The sequence below is a fragment of the Nerophis ophidion genome, linkage group LG10 (genome assembly GCF_033978795.1).
Source record: "Nerophis ophidion isolate RoL-2023_Sa linkage group LG10, RoL_Noph_v1.0, whole genome shotgun sequence".
In the NCBI taxonomy this organism is placed as follows: Eukaryota; Metazoa; Chordata; class Actinopteri; order Syngnathiformes; family Syngnathidae; genus Nerophis; species Nerophis ophidion.
The window spans coordinates 23,533,303-23,548,387 of NC_084620.1; the positions used below are offsets into that span (position 1 = coordinate 23,533,303).

At 42.5% G+C, this 15,085-nt stretch overlaps 1 protein-coding gene across 2 annotated transcripts; it reads left to right on the forward strand.

Annotated features, from left to right (window-relative positions):
- Nucleotides 1-477: 477 nt before the first annotated feature.
- Nucleotides 478-14,214, forward strand: zgc:158659 (uncharacterized protein LOC791141 homolog). 2 transcript variants are annotated; one of them, XM_061912888.1, is made up of 29 exons: nt 478-614; nt 819-894; nt 1,324-1,430; nt 1,507-1,610; nt 1,678-1,840; nt 1,901-2,110; nt 2,208-2,275; nt 3,278-3,406; nt 7,946-7,999; nt 8,067-8,176; nt 8,257-8,398; nt 8,465-8,550; nt 8,624-8,729; nt 8,809-8,961; nt 9,032-9,163; nt 9,238-9,362; nt 10,143-10,224; nt 10,319-10,483; nt 10,562-10,665; nt 10,729-10,828; nt 10,905-10,976; nt 11,046-11,152; nt 11,246-11,367; nt 11,442-11,520; nt 11,586-11,756; nt 11,827-11,944; nt 12,015-12,166; nt 12,282-12,430; nt 12,533-14,214. In XM_061912888.1, the coding sequence occupies exons 3-29, from the start codon at nt 1,346-1,348 to the stop codon at nt 12,655-12,657; spliced, it is 3,213 nt and encodes a 1,070-aa protein (XP_061768872.1). In that variant the 5' UTR covers nt 478-614; nt 819-894; nt 1,324-1,345; the 3' UTR covers nt 12,658-14,214. The 2 variants fall into 2 exon arrangements, with proteins under 2 accessions (XP_061768872.1, XP_061768871.1); XM_061912887.1 differs by lacking the exon at nt 478-614 and having other exon boundaries at nt 718-894.
- Nucleotides 14,215-15,085: the final 871 nt, after the last annotated feature.

The following is a 15,085-nucleotide window of genomic DNA, read 5'->3' on the forward strand; positions in this document are numbered from 1 at the left end:
TGGGATAAAATGTTGGGCATAAATTAAAAAATATTGACACATTTTGTGATTGGGGGGGGGGTCCAAAATTATTTCTGCTTCGGCCCCGAATTTTGCCTGCATGGGAGGTGTCCATTATGTTGACAGCTGTTGTCAACAATTAACGGTTAGAAAGTGAAACATATACTGCATTAAAATAAAATAGCAGTGTTTTAGGACAAAAAACAATAGTCTTCACACTTCCTTTCAACACGGACTTTTACAAATATGTGCAAACAAGTGTCTGATCTTTTTGTCAACGTAACATAATTGTAATATTCATTACCACGGCACAGATGTTTGTCACAACATGTCAAATCATCTCAATCTTGTTTTTGTTCCATTCTCTTTGTTGACAACTTGTGTGTGTGCGCGTGTGCCACATTAACAGCTGATGTGACATCACTGATCCGCTGCTCGCTCGGAGATCGTCACTTCCCGACAGAGGCATCACTCCGACACCATGGCGGAGGACCCCCAGTGTTCTCTTTTGTTGCGAATTGTCCGTTCCAGCGTCCACTCTCAGCTTTCTGCGTTCGGAAGCCCTCGTCCTAAACTTAATCGCTGACTGGGTGGATATAAAACTTCATTGCGAGGTGAATAGCGAGAGCTGCTGTTACGTGGGGATCGTGGCCCTTTAAGAGAGGAAGCTGCACGATAAGCGCCCCCACCCTACCCGCCCCCCTTCCTCCAGCACATTGTTCTGCTCCTGCCGGCGAGCAGCAGCTTCCTCCTCACACATCTTGCCGATGTGGAAAGACGCCATTTGTAATGGACCGCCTTGTTTTTGCGTGTTGCAGCTAATGACACCCAACACAGAGGGCAGTCCACGATGCTGTGAGAGAAGACACGCCGCCGCAGCGGGAACGAGCTCAGGTGACGTGCGCCCGCGCGCGCACACACACACACGCACAGTGAACAAAGAGCCCCGGACTGATGCTACCTTTTATGTTGTCATGGAAACCATTATAGTCTGAAGTTCTGAGCAGAAAGAGGCGAGGGCGCGGAGAGGGAGACAAGAGGATTCTTTCGTTGTGTAGACAATATTCCACCTTCATAATAATGTTGATGACAAGTCCCTTTCCTCACACAGTAACAGGAAATGTCTGTGTGTGTGTGTGTGTGTGTGTGTGTGTGTGTGTGTGTGTGTGTGTCCGCGCGCGTGCACGTGTCCTACTTTTTGGTCTTTGTTTGATGGCCTTATAGAAAACACACAAAGACATAAATGGATGCAGAAAGAAGAAAAACATGAACATTTATGTCCACACGCCATGACGTTAACACACCCACCTGTCCGTCCCTCAGGAGCCCGGGTGAGGGAGTCATCATGGCTCCCAGACCATCGTCAGGGGAACTATGGGGTCTCCATCTGATGCCCCCACGCATCCTGGTGGACTGCTGCCTTCCCAATGGTACAAGGTTTTTGACAGCCGATGATGTCATCGCCGTCCCATGGTGTCCGTAATGCTCCGATGACCTTGTGTGCAGGGATGATGGTGAGCCTGGAGTGTCTTCGAGAGACTCCTCTCATCAGCATCAAACAGCAGCTCTTCGCAGAGGCCAGGAAGTATCCACTCTACCACCTTCTGCAGGTACGGCTGACCCTTGAACTCTTGGCGCCGCGCTGCAGGGCTTAACCTCTGCTTTGCGACCGAACAGGAGGAGTCCAGCTACATATTTGTGGGCGTGACCCAGGAAGCGGAGAGGGAGGAGTTTTACGACGAGACCAGGCGGTTGTGTGACCTTCGACTGTTTCACCCAATTCTAAAGGTTATCGAGCCTCTGGGAAACCGTGAGGAGAAGATCCTGAACCGGGAGATCGGTAAGAGGTGGTCCGATAAAACCAGAGAGAGCCCGAGCACAATTCTGTGTTTGTAAGCAGGTTTCGCCATCGGGATGCCGGTCTGCGAGTTTGAGATGATGAAGGACCCCGAGGTCCAAGATTTCCGTCGTGCCATACTGAGCGTGTGCAGAGAGGCCATGGAGGAGCGGGAGGGGGGCGGCGCCCATAGCCAGGCGCTCTATGTTTATCCCCCAAATGTGGAGTCCAGCCCCCAACTGCCACAGCACATCTACAGCAAGTTGGACAAAGGTTCTATAAACTTAGTATCAGCGAGCACTTACATCGTCATGCGGACTTTGCCTTGGAAAAAAATGCCAAAGAAGTGTTTTCTTGTGTCTCTCGGTAGGGAGATTGATCGTAACCATCTGGGTGATCGTGTGTCCGTCCAACTCCAAACAAAAATACACACTGAAGGTATCCATGGATCATAAATTACTGCAATTATTACAGTGGTGATTGCTCTAAGACTGCAAGGGAAGTACTTTTGTGTTTACATGTCATTGACCACATACGCACTAGAACTTTTGTTCGGAATCAGCTACGTTCACGTCATTCTTGTCATGGCGCAGTGGAAGAGTGGCCGTGTGCAACCCGAGGGTCCCTGGTTCAAATCCCACCTAGTACCAACCTCGTCACGTCCGTTGTGTCCTGAGCAAGACACTTCACCCTTGCTCCTGATGGGTGCTGGTTGGCGCCTTGCATGGCAGCTCCCTCCATCAGTGTGTGAATGTGTGTGTGAATGGGTAAATGTGGAAGTAATGTCAAAGCGCTTTGAGTACCTTGAAGGTAGAAAAGCGCTATACAAGTACAACCCATTTGTTGGGGTAGTGTCATAGTGTACTAAACACTATGTTAAAGCTGAGCGTCCATTGACTTTAATGGGGGAGCATAGAGTGGGTTGTTCCATTGCAGATTAACTAGACAGTCATTTTGTCCTACCCAATGAACGCCGAGCGTCTCTGAAATTGTAGACTGTAAAAATTTGACAAGCATTTAACAGTATTATTTCACAGTAAAATACTGTAATGAAAATTAACTGTGACCTTACAACAAATTCCTGTAATTTTATTTTTCACAGCATTTAACCTCACAGTAAATTACTATAAATGTTACCGTGAAAGTGTGAAAGTAATGCAATTATTAGCCATTTTACTGTGAATTTACAATTTAAAAAAATACTGTGTATGAGTTGATATGGAGAATTCTATAATCCTCTAAGTGACGTATTTTCTAAGTGACGTATTGTTTGTCAAATCTACCATCTTTATAGCTTTTATGCGTCATTGGAGTCTGTACTTGTGTTTGGAGAGTAGCTGAAGATGAGCCTCCCCTACTTGAAACACCAGAACCCACCACTGAATGACAACTACCCACCTCAGTCACTCACCTGACAAATGAATATTCTTTTCTCCGCAGGTGAGTCACGACAGCCTGCCTGAGCAGCTGATTGCCGAGTCCATCAGGAAGAAGAGCAGGTCCATGCACCTTTCACCTCAGCAGCTCCGCCTGTGTGTCCAGGAGTACCAGGGCCAGTACATCCTGAAGGTACGTATGTCTCTATGGCCTTGCACTGCTGGTACATCACATCTGCTGTCCGCATCTTCAGGTTTTCATGGCGAGCGATCAATGCTTTCTAAGGACCTATTAGTGCAGGTTTCTGATCATTTTGTTACACAAATTATAAACAACAATGGAAATGTAGGTAAACATGTAATGCTGCATCTGACTTACAGGGCTGCTGGCCCCACAATTCTTAAAAAAACATTTTTTTAAGGACATTGAATCAATTGCAATTGGTCTGTTCAAATTGTCTTAAAAAGACGTTTTCGCCAATCATCCGGTCATTATGCTCAAACACCAGGAAGGACAGCTCTAGCCCTATCTTCTGTAGTCTTTCAGAAGTGTAATGCCTTCTTTGACAATCGGTACAGTCCAATTGTAATCGATTCAGTGCCCTGAGAACACAATGACTTCGACCAGGGCTCACCAACATTTTCCGGGACAGGGACCCCAAAACTGATCCAAAAAAGAAATCGGGACACTATACTTAAATTGTGATTGTCCAGCCATCTATTTTCTATTGCTTGCCCTTTGGTGTCGCGGGGGTTGCTGGAGCCTATCCCAGCTCCATTCGGGCGGAAGGTGGCGTACATCCCGGACAGGTCGCAAGATAATCGCAGGGCCAACACAGATAGACAGACAACATTCACACTCACATTCACACACTAGGGCCAATTTAGTGTAGCCTATCTCCAGGTGCATGTCTTTGGAAGTGGGAGGAAGCCGGAGTACCCGGAGGGAACCCACGCAGTTAAGGGGAGAACATGCAAACTCCACACAGAAAGACCCCGAGCCCAGGACCTTCTTATTGTGAGGCACACGCACTAACCCCTGTGGTACCGTGCTGCCCAACATTGTGATTGTGTTTTGACTGGTCCTAAAGATACATTGTCATGGTGCAATACTGTAATAAAATATTCAAATTATACAGTATAGCATCGCTAATAGATGACTGGAAACTAGCACACTAATGGCTAGCTGGCAACTGCTGCACTAATTGCAAAATGACAGCAACCTAATTGTTAGCTGGAAGTAAATGCTAACATAAATACAATAATATAATTTTTCATACTTTTACAGTGAGTTAGGCGGCCATGCTACTGTCATTTCTAAACTGAGGTGCAAAATATAAAGACATTTAAATCTGTGAGAAAAATTGCTGGGGGAATATAAAAAATATATTTCAAAAAGCAACCAAAACTTTTACAACTCTCCCTCTCAGTACCTATGTGGAACCCCTGGGAGTTACCGAACCCTTGCTGAAGATTTCTGACCTTGAATGAGAATATCCATCCATCCATCCATTTCCTACCGCTTGTCTTGTTCGGGGTCGCGGGGGGTGCTGGAGCCTATCTCATATCCATATGAATGCAAAACATGTCAGAGGACGATTTTCTCACACACCATGTTCAACACCATGTGCGTATGTATTTAAGGAATTACAGTTTTATGATTAACACCTTAATTGTGGGTCTATTACCCCCTTTGTGCTCAAGTGTTTTTTACGCTCTTGAAATTACATAGTTTTCTTTTTTCGTATTCTCCCCTCCTGCCCATGGAAATGCCCACTCCGCGTAAGTAAGGCTCAAGTGTGAAATTTGGGAATGAATGTGAGCTCGTTACTAATGAGGCGGACTTTGCCATGATGCTTATTTTATTTTTGACTGTGTTAAAATTGTGGCGCATTAAGTTTTACTAACAATAACGACTGTCATTGAAATACATAAAAAAGAAAATACTTTAAATTGTAAAAGGCCGTAGACATCTAGGCCGCACTACATGATGTGTGTCATCATGGCAAAGGCGTGCCTATATGGACGCCACAACAGTGACTTCTTCCTGGCCGGATGTGAATAGTAATCCATAGATACAAGTCGGTGAGTTAATAGCTGACAGTATAACATTATTTGTCGAAAAATCAATCAATTCAATTGATTTCAGTTGATTAAATGTTTTTGTTATTCTGCCTGCGACATTCTCCCAGTCTGTGCAATTTTCTTGTCCTTTTTATATTGTCTCATAGACAACACAGTACTTTATATATGTATTTTCTATTAAATAATCACAAAGTTCAATGATAACCAACGGTCCAGTCGAAATCCTTGTACATATTTAACATACAAGGATGTCGCAATGCAGCCCATGCATGGTCGTCTTGCTCTTTATGCGGTGGTCACGTCTTGTTTTTTCCTTTTAACTTACGCAGGCACAAAGCCAAATAAACGATGGACATTTATTTGTTGATTCAAAGTGACACTCATGATATTCATCTTAATGGTTTTTTTCCTGGTGTTTCCAATTGAAGCGATCAGAATATATTTGATAGCGTTCTAGAAGTATTTTTCATCATTTTTATTACACTGCATCCAAACTTTAAGTGCTTGCATCCAAACTTTAAGTGCTATACAATTTTTCACATTCCATAGTTGCTGGACTTGTTTCAGACTCATAAGCGCGTTGGAGCAATAGTAATTCCCATATTTTCCAGACCATTGAACGTACCGGTATTTAAGCCACACCCATTAAATTTCTGGAAAAAAAAATGTTTTCCATATATAAGCCTTACCGGACTATAAGCCGCAGATACATACCATGAGGAAGTATTTATCTACATACCTTAATTGTTTCGAAACGGTGTCTGTAACACGGCAGAAGAACGGCTGATCACACAAAACAGAAGTCATCCTCATGGACCCACAAGCTGCAGAAGCTGGCTCTCCAATCAGTTAAACAGACTCAATAATTCAACGGTGACAGGAATTTGTGAAACTGGAACAATACAAAAAGAAAGCAATTGGAAGTTAATGACTCTCACTCAGACACTTGTAAGTGTGTTAGCATATTAGCTAACGCTAGCAACGATAGCGCGTACAAACATGCGAGCACTCCTACAGACATCACACATGGGACGGTTTAGTAAGTATGAATAGTTTTTGATATATTGCATATTATTGTAAGAATCAATTTGAGTAGAAACTGGAGGGCACTTGTACTTTTGGTTGATAGCACTAAACAGAAGGATATATTTTAGACATTCACCTTGCAGCACCTGCAGTGAGTGAACGCATCCAAAAAAATGACACCATTGCACAAGCAATAAAACACCTTTTCAGTGCCTTTGCTTGTGTTTTTTTGTTACTATTTGCATTAATGACATCTACGGGAAAAATCAATAAATTGGCCGCACCGATTTATAAGCCGCAGGGATCAAAGCATCCAAAATTCCCAATAAATCGATGTGAGAATGCGCTCAAACCCAGATTTGACTGGGAACACCCAGATGTCCGCGTTGCTCCAACCAAAGTGCGCATATTGGATGAAGGTGGTCAATGACCGACTTAGTCAAAATCTGTGCAAATGTGCAGATTTTTTCTCATAAGCACATGGGAGAATAGGACTCTTAGTTAGAATAGAATAGAATAGAATAGAAAGTACTTTATTGATCCCTGGGGGGGGTAAATTCAGCACCACAATAGACAATAATAATTATAAATTATATAAAACATATATTATACAGTATATATAAAATATATGAATAGTATAAATATATTCTAAATTTAAGTGCAACGTAACGCATACATTTATTGATTTTGATTAAACTTTAAGGGAATGTTCAAAATAGGATAAGAAAAAAGTCATTGGATTGTTAGGGAGATCCATATCATTTTGACCACGTTACCTTACGTTCACCTTACAAGGCTTAACTTCTCTGTGTGTGTATATGCTAGCAGCACCACTTCCACTCACAGAGATAAAGAGTGTAGATGCTTGAGAAAAGGGTTCACTCCATTTAATAAATTCTGCTTTAGAACAAATGTACTGAGACTGATGCAAAAGTGGATCCTCTTGTAGACATGCCAAATTCATTTATTCTCATATCCGCTGGGGTTTGTTTGTCTGACTGTTTGTTTGATAGCCACAAAGCTCAAAAAGTTTTAGCGGATTTTGATTAAACTCCCAGGAAATGTCATAAACTAGATAAAGGGAACAAGTAATTACATTTTGGGTGTGATCTGGATCACTGTCTGTTTAGGGCCTTGCAAAAATGTCTAGCAGTCTAAATTATGTTGTAGTTATCATTATTATTAGACTCCTCATACATATTTTTGGTCAGCTTTGAAGACATTCCCAAAAGTATTTCTGACGTTCTTCATGAAGTGAGGTGTGAGACATCAGAAAGGCACCGACTAGATGGGTTTGGTTTGTGTTTTTCATGTCATTGGCATCAAAATTGTGTTCGTTCCTTTCACCAGTGAATTTACCTTCCTGTCTCCATCCTCGAAGCACCGTTGTCAGGTGTGATCTGCTCTAACATCCGATTGGACAGACCATGGTGGAACTGGCCCGAACTGAAAACTAAATCGAATCACACTTCCAACGACCAAAAATTTTTTTTGCTGTTCGCACTTCACATCAAACTGAATACAATCTGGATATGCTCAAAATCAGATAAACAGTTTAAAGGCCTATTTGCATTACTTGTCTGTCATATGGCTGCCTGATTCAGCTACTACTACTCCTCAGGTGTGTGGCTGTGATGAATACCTGTTGGAAAAGTACCCTCTGAGTCAGTACAAGGTAAAAGCACAGCAATGACCCCATACATGAAACTGTCTCACCCGTCTGCCTTTCTGCACGCCTGTAGTACATTCGCTCCTGTATCATCGTGGGTCGTCTTCCTCACCTCATGCTGGTCTCCAAAGACAGTCTCTACTCACAGCTTCCCGCCTCTGGATTTGTAACACCATCATACAGGTATGGCTGCCCATCAGGAGACACAAATTAGCAGCCAGCTCGCGCTGTCACCAAGTAGAAACTTTTGGTTTGCGTTTCAGTCGTCGAACTCCGCAGCCATCGCCCTGTCTCGGAGGGTCAGATGGTTCTCCTCCACGCTCACTTTGGGCCTTCAACACCCGGCTGAGGGTTCGACTGCTCTGTGCCACCTATGTTAACGTCAACATCCGCGACATCGACAAGGTTTGTCTGTGTGTCTTTGTGTCTCTGTTAGTCTCTGTGTCTTAAGACAGGTGTGTGTATGTGTAGATCTATGTAAGAACAGGTATTTATCATGGAGGAGAACCACTCTGTGACAATGTCAACACACAAAGGGTGCCCTGCTCCAACCCAAGGTAACACACCAAACACTAACTACTTGGTACACACTGACTACAGGCATCTGAAGCGTGTTTGTCCTGAGTCCAGATGGAACGAGTGGCTGACCTATGACATCTACCTGTCTGACCTCCCCCGCTCAGCCAGAGTCTGCCTGTCTATCTGCTCTGTGAAGGGAAGGAAAGGGGCCAAAGAGGTACGGGAAGACTGCAGTGATACAGGAAGTCAGAGAAGAACCTACCAAATTAAAGTCTCCTTGTTCACTTATATGTCAGGAACACTGCCCACTGGCCTGGGGAAACGTCAACCTCTTTGACTATAAGGACATTTTGGTGTCAGGTAAAGTGGCGCTGAGTTTGTGGCCTGTCCCTCACGGACTCGAGGATCTCCTGAACCCCATAGGGGTGGCCAGTTCCAATCCTAACAAGGTACACTACCAGGTGTTTTGGCGGCTAGTAAATAAAGTCCACTGATTGGATGTGACGCATGCCTCTCTAGGAGTCTCCTTGCGTAGAACTCGAGTTCTCCTGGTTCACCCAGCCGGTGGTGTTTCCTGATGAACAGCAAATTGAAGAACACGCCAACTGGACTATCAGCAGAGAACTGGGCCTCAACTACACACATGGCCTGGTAGTACACACACAGACAGACACACACCCAGTATCATAACACATAGAAAAACAGAGCCCGTCTCCCTATTGCAGAACAGTCGTCTGGCATGTGACAGCAGTGTTTCAGCAACAGACGCCGAGCAGCTTCGATGTCTCTGCTGTAAAGATCCTCTCTACGAACTCTCTGAGCAAGAGAAGGACTTCCTGTGGAGACATAGGTAAACATTCAATTAACCCTTGTGCACCCTCAGGGCCCATAACGGGCATTACATGTGTTCAGTATGTGATATGATTGATCAGATTGAAGGACATTGTTTTTTATTGCAACATTGTTGGAATAGGATATAAACAAAGTATAGACTACAAACTTAATTGTTAAAACAGGATATAAACAAAGAATACACACTTCCTCTTAAGACCTATTTTGGCCCCATTGACTCCAATTATAATTGCTATTTTAACTGACTGTAATCCTGTTTTATCACTGTGCTTTTCCTATAAAAATCGAATTATACTCATTCAACATATTTTTTTGTGGTGTAATTACGACTCTTAACCACAAGATGACGCCAGAAAACTGAACCAATGAGCATAATTCTCTGAACTTTAATGTGCGTGATTAATGTTTACATGAATTATAGACGTAATCAAGGCTGTAACTAACCAACCTCAAATTTTCCACTCTGCAACTTATTTTTAGAAATATTGCATATTTTGCATTTTCCCATTATAAAAACTGTTATTTTTTACAAAAATGCCACAAAACATTCAACAATTAAAACAACTTTATATCAATAAATATACCTGATGTTGTTAAAAGATTTCAAGCATTAAAAGTAAAAAATAAATTAAAAATATTTATAGCTGACTTATGACATTTTGTGAATGGATCCCTTTTACATCCTAAGAGTAATCGTCTATGGTCAATCTTAAGGTTGCCAAAGAGTTGACATTGGTCATTTTCACTGTGGTGTGTCTAAATGGTTCTGTCCCTGCAGGCATTACTGTGTCAATATTCCAGAGTCTCTTCCGAAATTACTTCTTTCGGTTAAGTGGAATTCCAGAGATGAAGTATCTCAGGTAGGATAAACCTAAAAAAAGGATGTGTGCACGTTCATGACAAAGTACCTGAAGACTTATCGTCCCTCACATCATGTCCCTCATGCACCCTTAGATGTACTGTTTGTTGAAGGAGTGGCCTCTAATGGAGTCCGAGTCGGCTCTCGAACTGTTGGACTGTAACTTTCCTGATCCCGTGGTAAGAGAGTTTGCACTGCGCTGTCTGGTCCAGAGCCTGACGGACGACAAGCTGTCCCAGTACCTGCTGCAGCTTGTACAGGTTCACTCCGCACACTGAGGAAAAGTATGTTGCTGTCCGTGGACAAAAGTGGATGTCGTTGTGGAATGCTATTTCCAGGTGCTGAAGTATGAGATGTACCTTGACAACCCACTTGCCCGTTTCCTGATCAAGAAAGCGCTGACCAATCAGAGGATAGGACACTTCTTCTTCTGGCATCTCAAGTGAGCAAGGCAGGATGACTTGTGTAATCAGACTCCTCATCATTCTGTGGGTGCTGTTGACAGGTCTGAGATGCACAACAAGACTGTGTCGCGACGCTTCGGTCTGCTGCTCGAGGCCTTCTGCAGAGCTTGCGGCATGTATCTAAAACACCTGAACCGGCAGGTGAGCTTCTTTATGATATGGTCTTTAACCCCAATTAGCATATTCACAGGAAGTGTGCCTGCCTGTGTGCCTGCAGGTGGAGGCAATGGATAAACTGGTGAACCTCACAGATACTCTGAAACAAGAAAAGAAGGACGAAACACAGAAAGTAAGAAAACAATCACATCATGTCTGAGCTCAGGTCCGATTTAGCTGCCACTCTGTGATTGGTTGTCAGACTCAGATGAAGTTCCTGGTTGAACACATGTCTCGTCCAGATTACATGGAGGCTCTGCAGGGATTTGTCTCGCCTCTGAACCCTGTGCACCAGCTGGGACATCTCAGGTGACACACACCCCAATGGTGGTGCAGCTAGGCTTTTTGTCTACTGTATTAACCCTGCTTCAACACTACCAACCGACATGTGTTGCCATGCAGGCTGGAGGAGTGCAGGATCATGTCATCGGCAAAGCGCCCCTTGTGGTTGAACTGGGAGAATCCTGACATCATGTCTGAGCTGCTCTTCACCAACAATGAGATCATCTTCAAGAATGGAGACGGTAGAATTTTTTCTCCGGGAGACAGACACATGTCAAAAGCGCCCCTGTTGACAATGTTGCTTGTTTTTTGACAGACTTGCGGCAGGACATGCTGACGCTGCAGATCATCAAGATCATGGAGAACATCTGGCAGAACCAAGGACTAGACCTGCGGTGAGACAGGTAATGATGACATCATCACATGTCGGCTTCCCTGTATGTTTTTTTGTGTCTCTCAGGATGCTCCCCTATGGTTGTCTGTCCATCGGAGACTGTGTGGGTCTCATCGAGGTGGTGAAGAACAGTTTCACCATCATGCAGATTCAGTGTAAAGGAGGCCTGAAGGGGGCGCTGCAGTTTAACTCAAACACACTGCACCACTGGATTAAAGACAAAAACCGTGGAGAGGCGTCAGTATCTGCCCGTCTTGCTGTTTTCCCATCAGGCTAGGAGTAACCTGTCTTACTTTGTTTTTCTCAGCTACGACCGAGCCATCGACCTGTTCACCAGGTCTTGCGCGGGTTATTGCGTGGCGACGTTCATTCTGGGAATTGGCGACCGCCACAACTCCAACATCATGGTGAAGGAGAACGGGCAGGTGAGTGTACGGTTCCTGACATCTCCCTTTCTTAAACTCTGATCTGTCTGTCTTCGTCTACTTCCTGCAGCTCTTCCACATAGACTTTGGTCACTTCCTGGACCACAAGAAGAAGAAGTTTGGCTACAAGCGGGAGCGAGTTCCTTTTGTGCTGACACAGGACTTCCTGATTGTCATCAGTAAAGGAATCCAGGAGTCAACCAAGACAAAGGAGTTTGACAGGTCTCTTTGCTGTCCCTGCACACACCTGTGCCTCTGTTCTGTCCTCCTCCGTCCAAACCAAACAAAGGAGTTGGAAATGTATCTCACCTATCCCACCTGTCTCGCCATCTCTCAGGTTCCAGGAGATGTGTTACAAAGCGTACCTGGCCATCCGACAGCACGCCAGCCTCTTCATCAACTTGTTCTCGCTGCTGCTTGGCTGCGGGATGCCTGAACTGCAAAGCTTTGACGACATCGCTTATCTGAGGAAGACCCTTGCATTGGGTAATGCACACACACACACACACACACACACACACACACACAAACACACACACACTGTTGAAATCAAGCACAGAAAATAATTCATGATTTTTTTTGTGTCAGAGAAAAGCCAGCAGGAGGCGCTGGAGTATTTTACAAAACAGATGAATGATGCTCACCATGGAGGCTGGAGCACCAAGATGGACTGGATCTTCCACACTATTCGACATATGCCCAATGAGCACTAACACACACGCACGCACACTACATGTTGTCATGGCAACATGAATCTCAGGGTTGCAGGTCAGAGAATGCCAAAGGCGTCTTCCATCCGGTGCTAATGTTAGCCAGTTAGCTGTTGTAGCATTAGGTTTGAATCAAACTTTATTAAGAAGCTGCTGTAAGAAAGCAGAGCAATAAACTCGAGACAATCAGCCCTAAGCAATAGGGATGGGTGATAATGCAAATTTTTATATCAATCCCATACCAAGTAAATACAAGACTGGTATTGGCGATACTGATACTTTTTACTTGAAAATTTTAAAGATCATTAAATTATTTTTTTTCCCCCTTTACTTAATTGACCATGATTAATCAGAATAAAAGACTGATATTTTAAATATTTTTATCCATAAACTTATTTGTTTACATAATACAAACACAACTTTATACTGATACTTTTTACTTGAAAATTTTAAAGATCATTAAATTATTTTTTTCCCCCTTTACTTAATTGACCATGATTAATCAGAATAAAAGACTGATATTTTAAATATTTTTATCTATAAACTTATTTGTTTACATAATATAAACACAACTTTATATATATATTAAACAATATGAACAAAGGAATACAATTATTCCATTGTATTGAATATATTTTTCAACAAACTAAAGTCAATAGTTCAAAATGAGGAAAGAAAAGCCAAAACTATGATTGACTCTCATTCAAAGTACTCCTGTGTCCGAGGACTTACTCCCTGACTTAGTAAACAATATGTACACATAATGTCATCAATGTAACAATATCAGCAACATAACTAAAACATAGATATTTGTAAAAAAAAAAAAACAACTTAGAAGTGAAGCAAAAAAATATCAATCTCATCGCGAGAGTATCAATACTGTTACTACCTTTGGTATCGATCTGATCCTTACTTTGAATGATCTGCCCACCCTCTGCTAACCAATCAGGGAAAACCTAAGTAGAAAATTTGTGTTAATTAGTTTTCTCTTCAAACGTTCCATTTATGGATGTTAAAACAAATTGAATCAAACAAAGCAACAAACAACTTCGTCTTAACGGTTTCAACTTGTGAACTTTGACCTTTTCTTTTCATACTTCCTCCTCAAGGAAAAGTTCACCCAATCAGCTGCTCGTAAGCATGGTTGCTAACTGCCATTAGCAAGCTAACTAAATGTGACAAAATCTTTGATGTTAGTTGAAGGCTCGTTTGTGCTCAGGTCAGAGGTCAGGTCGGGATGTGCACCTAATCAGTGATGCTTCGTTGCCATGGTGATGATAAAAAGCTGTGATTGTAAGGTTTTAGCAGGAATGGCAGCTTCATATATTTGACGCCGATGTAATCACTGTGTATTGATTTGTGGTAAGTAAACTTTTTTTTTTCTGATATTTAAACGCACACTATGATGATGAGTGAATCACTGAAGAAAACTTTGATCTACGCTGCAATCTTGGATTCAATAGGGAAAGACTTATTCGCTGTCATGTTGCCATTGTCGTTCAAATAAGACCGCATGGCTGCGTGATTTTTGCACTAATAAAGTGACTTATCTTCATAAAACTGTGTCATTCTGAGGATGCATTTCAGGATAACAGTAGAATGTTCAAGTATGCACCCAAAAAACTTCAGAAAAAAATTAACACAATTATTCAACATTCAAAGCACATCGTATGTACACCTTATTTTTTTAATGGTAAGAAACAGACATTTTTTTAAATTAACGTGTCAACTTTGTGCTTTTACCTTTTTTTGTCTGATTTTATTTTGACAAAATGCTGCAGGCCAACAAAACCCGAGCTGCGGGGTGCAAACAGGCCGCAGGTCACAGTTTGCTATAAGCTTTTCCAATATTCTAAACCTTTTTGAAGAAAATATCCACGCTAGCTTTGCGTTACAGGTAAAAATGCAAACTGGTGTCATATCTAATAATATATCACAAAAACAATTTTCATTTCAGTTTTAGAATATAATAAATAAAAGACAACCTGTGCACCAAATCACGACTTCAGAGATACCCTAGTTTACACATTCCTTCATAATTCCCTTACGTATGAATGTTTAATTATCAAACAGTTTGTTGTATAGAGGGTGACAAAGTACAAAGTGGGCGTCATTCATTGAAAGGTACAAGCGGTAGAAAATGGATGGTTATTGCAATAACTTGAACTGTAAAGTGCGGTGCATATTCTCCAAATTAGTGTTGGCAGTACTTTACACCAGGAAAGACAAACTTGTTTTGATATATGGCCACATTACATGTAATGCTGTCCTTAGAGGCCCGAATGTAATGGTAAATACACTATATTGCCAAAAGTTTTTGGTCACCTGCCTTCACTCACACATGAACTTGAAGTGCCATCCTATCCTTCAATATTTGTAGAAAACATCCTGTGGATGCACTACCAGTCTGTGGTTGCCAGTGTTCTGTTCT

What these genes read in the sequence shown, in the direction of transcription:
- zgc:158659 (XM_061912888.1), top strand. Translation starts at nt 1,346, where the DNA reads ATGGCTCCCAGACCATCGTCAGGGGAACTATGGGGTCTCCATCTGATG. An exon ending in AGGGCCAGTACATCCTGAAG is followed by an intron (nt 3,407 to 7,945) that starts GTACGTATGTCT and finishes ACTACTCCTCAG; the next exon opens with GTGTGTGGCTGTGATGAATA. An exon ending in ACATCCGCGACATCGACAAG is followed by an intron (nt 8,399 to 8,464) that starts GTTTGTCTGTGT and finishes GTGTATGTGTAG; the next exon opens with ATCTATGTAAGAACAGGTAT.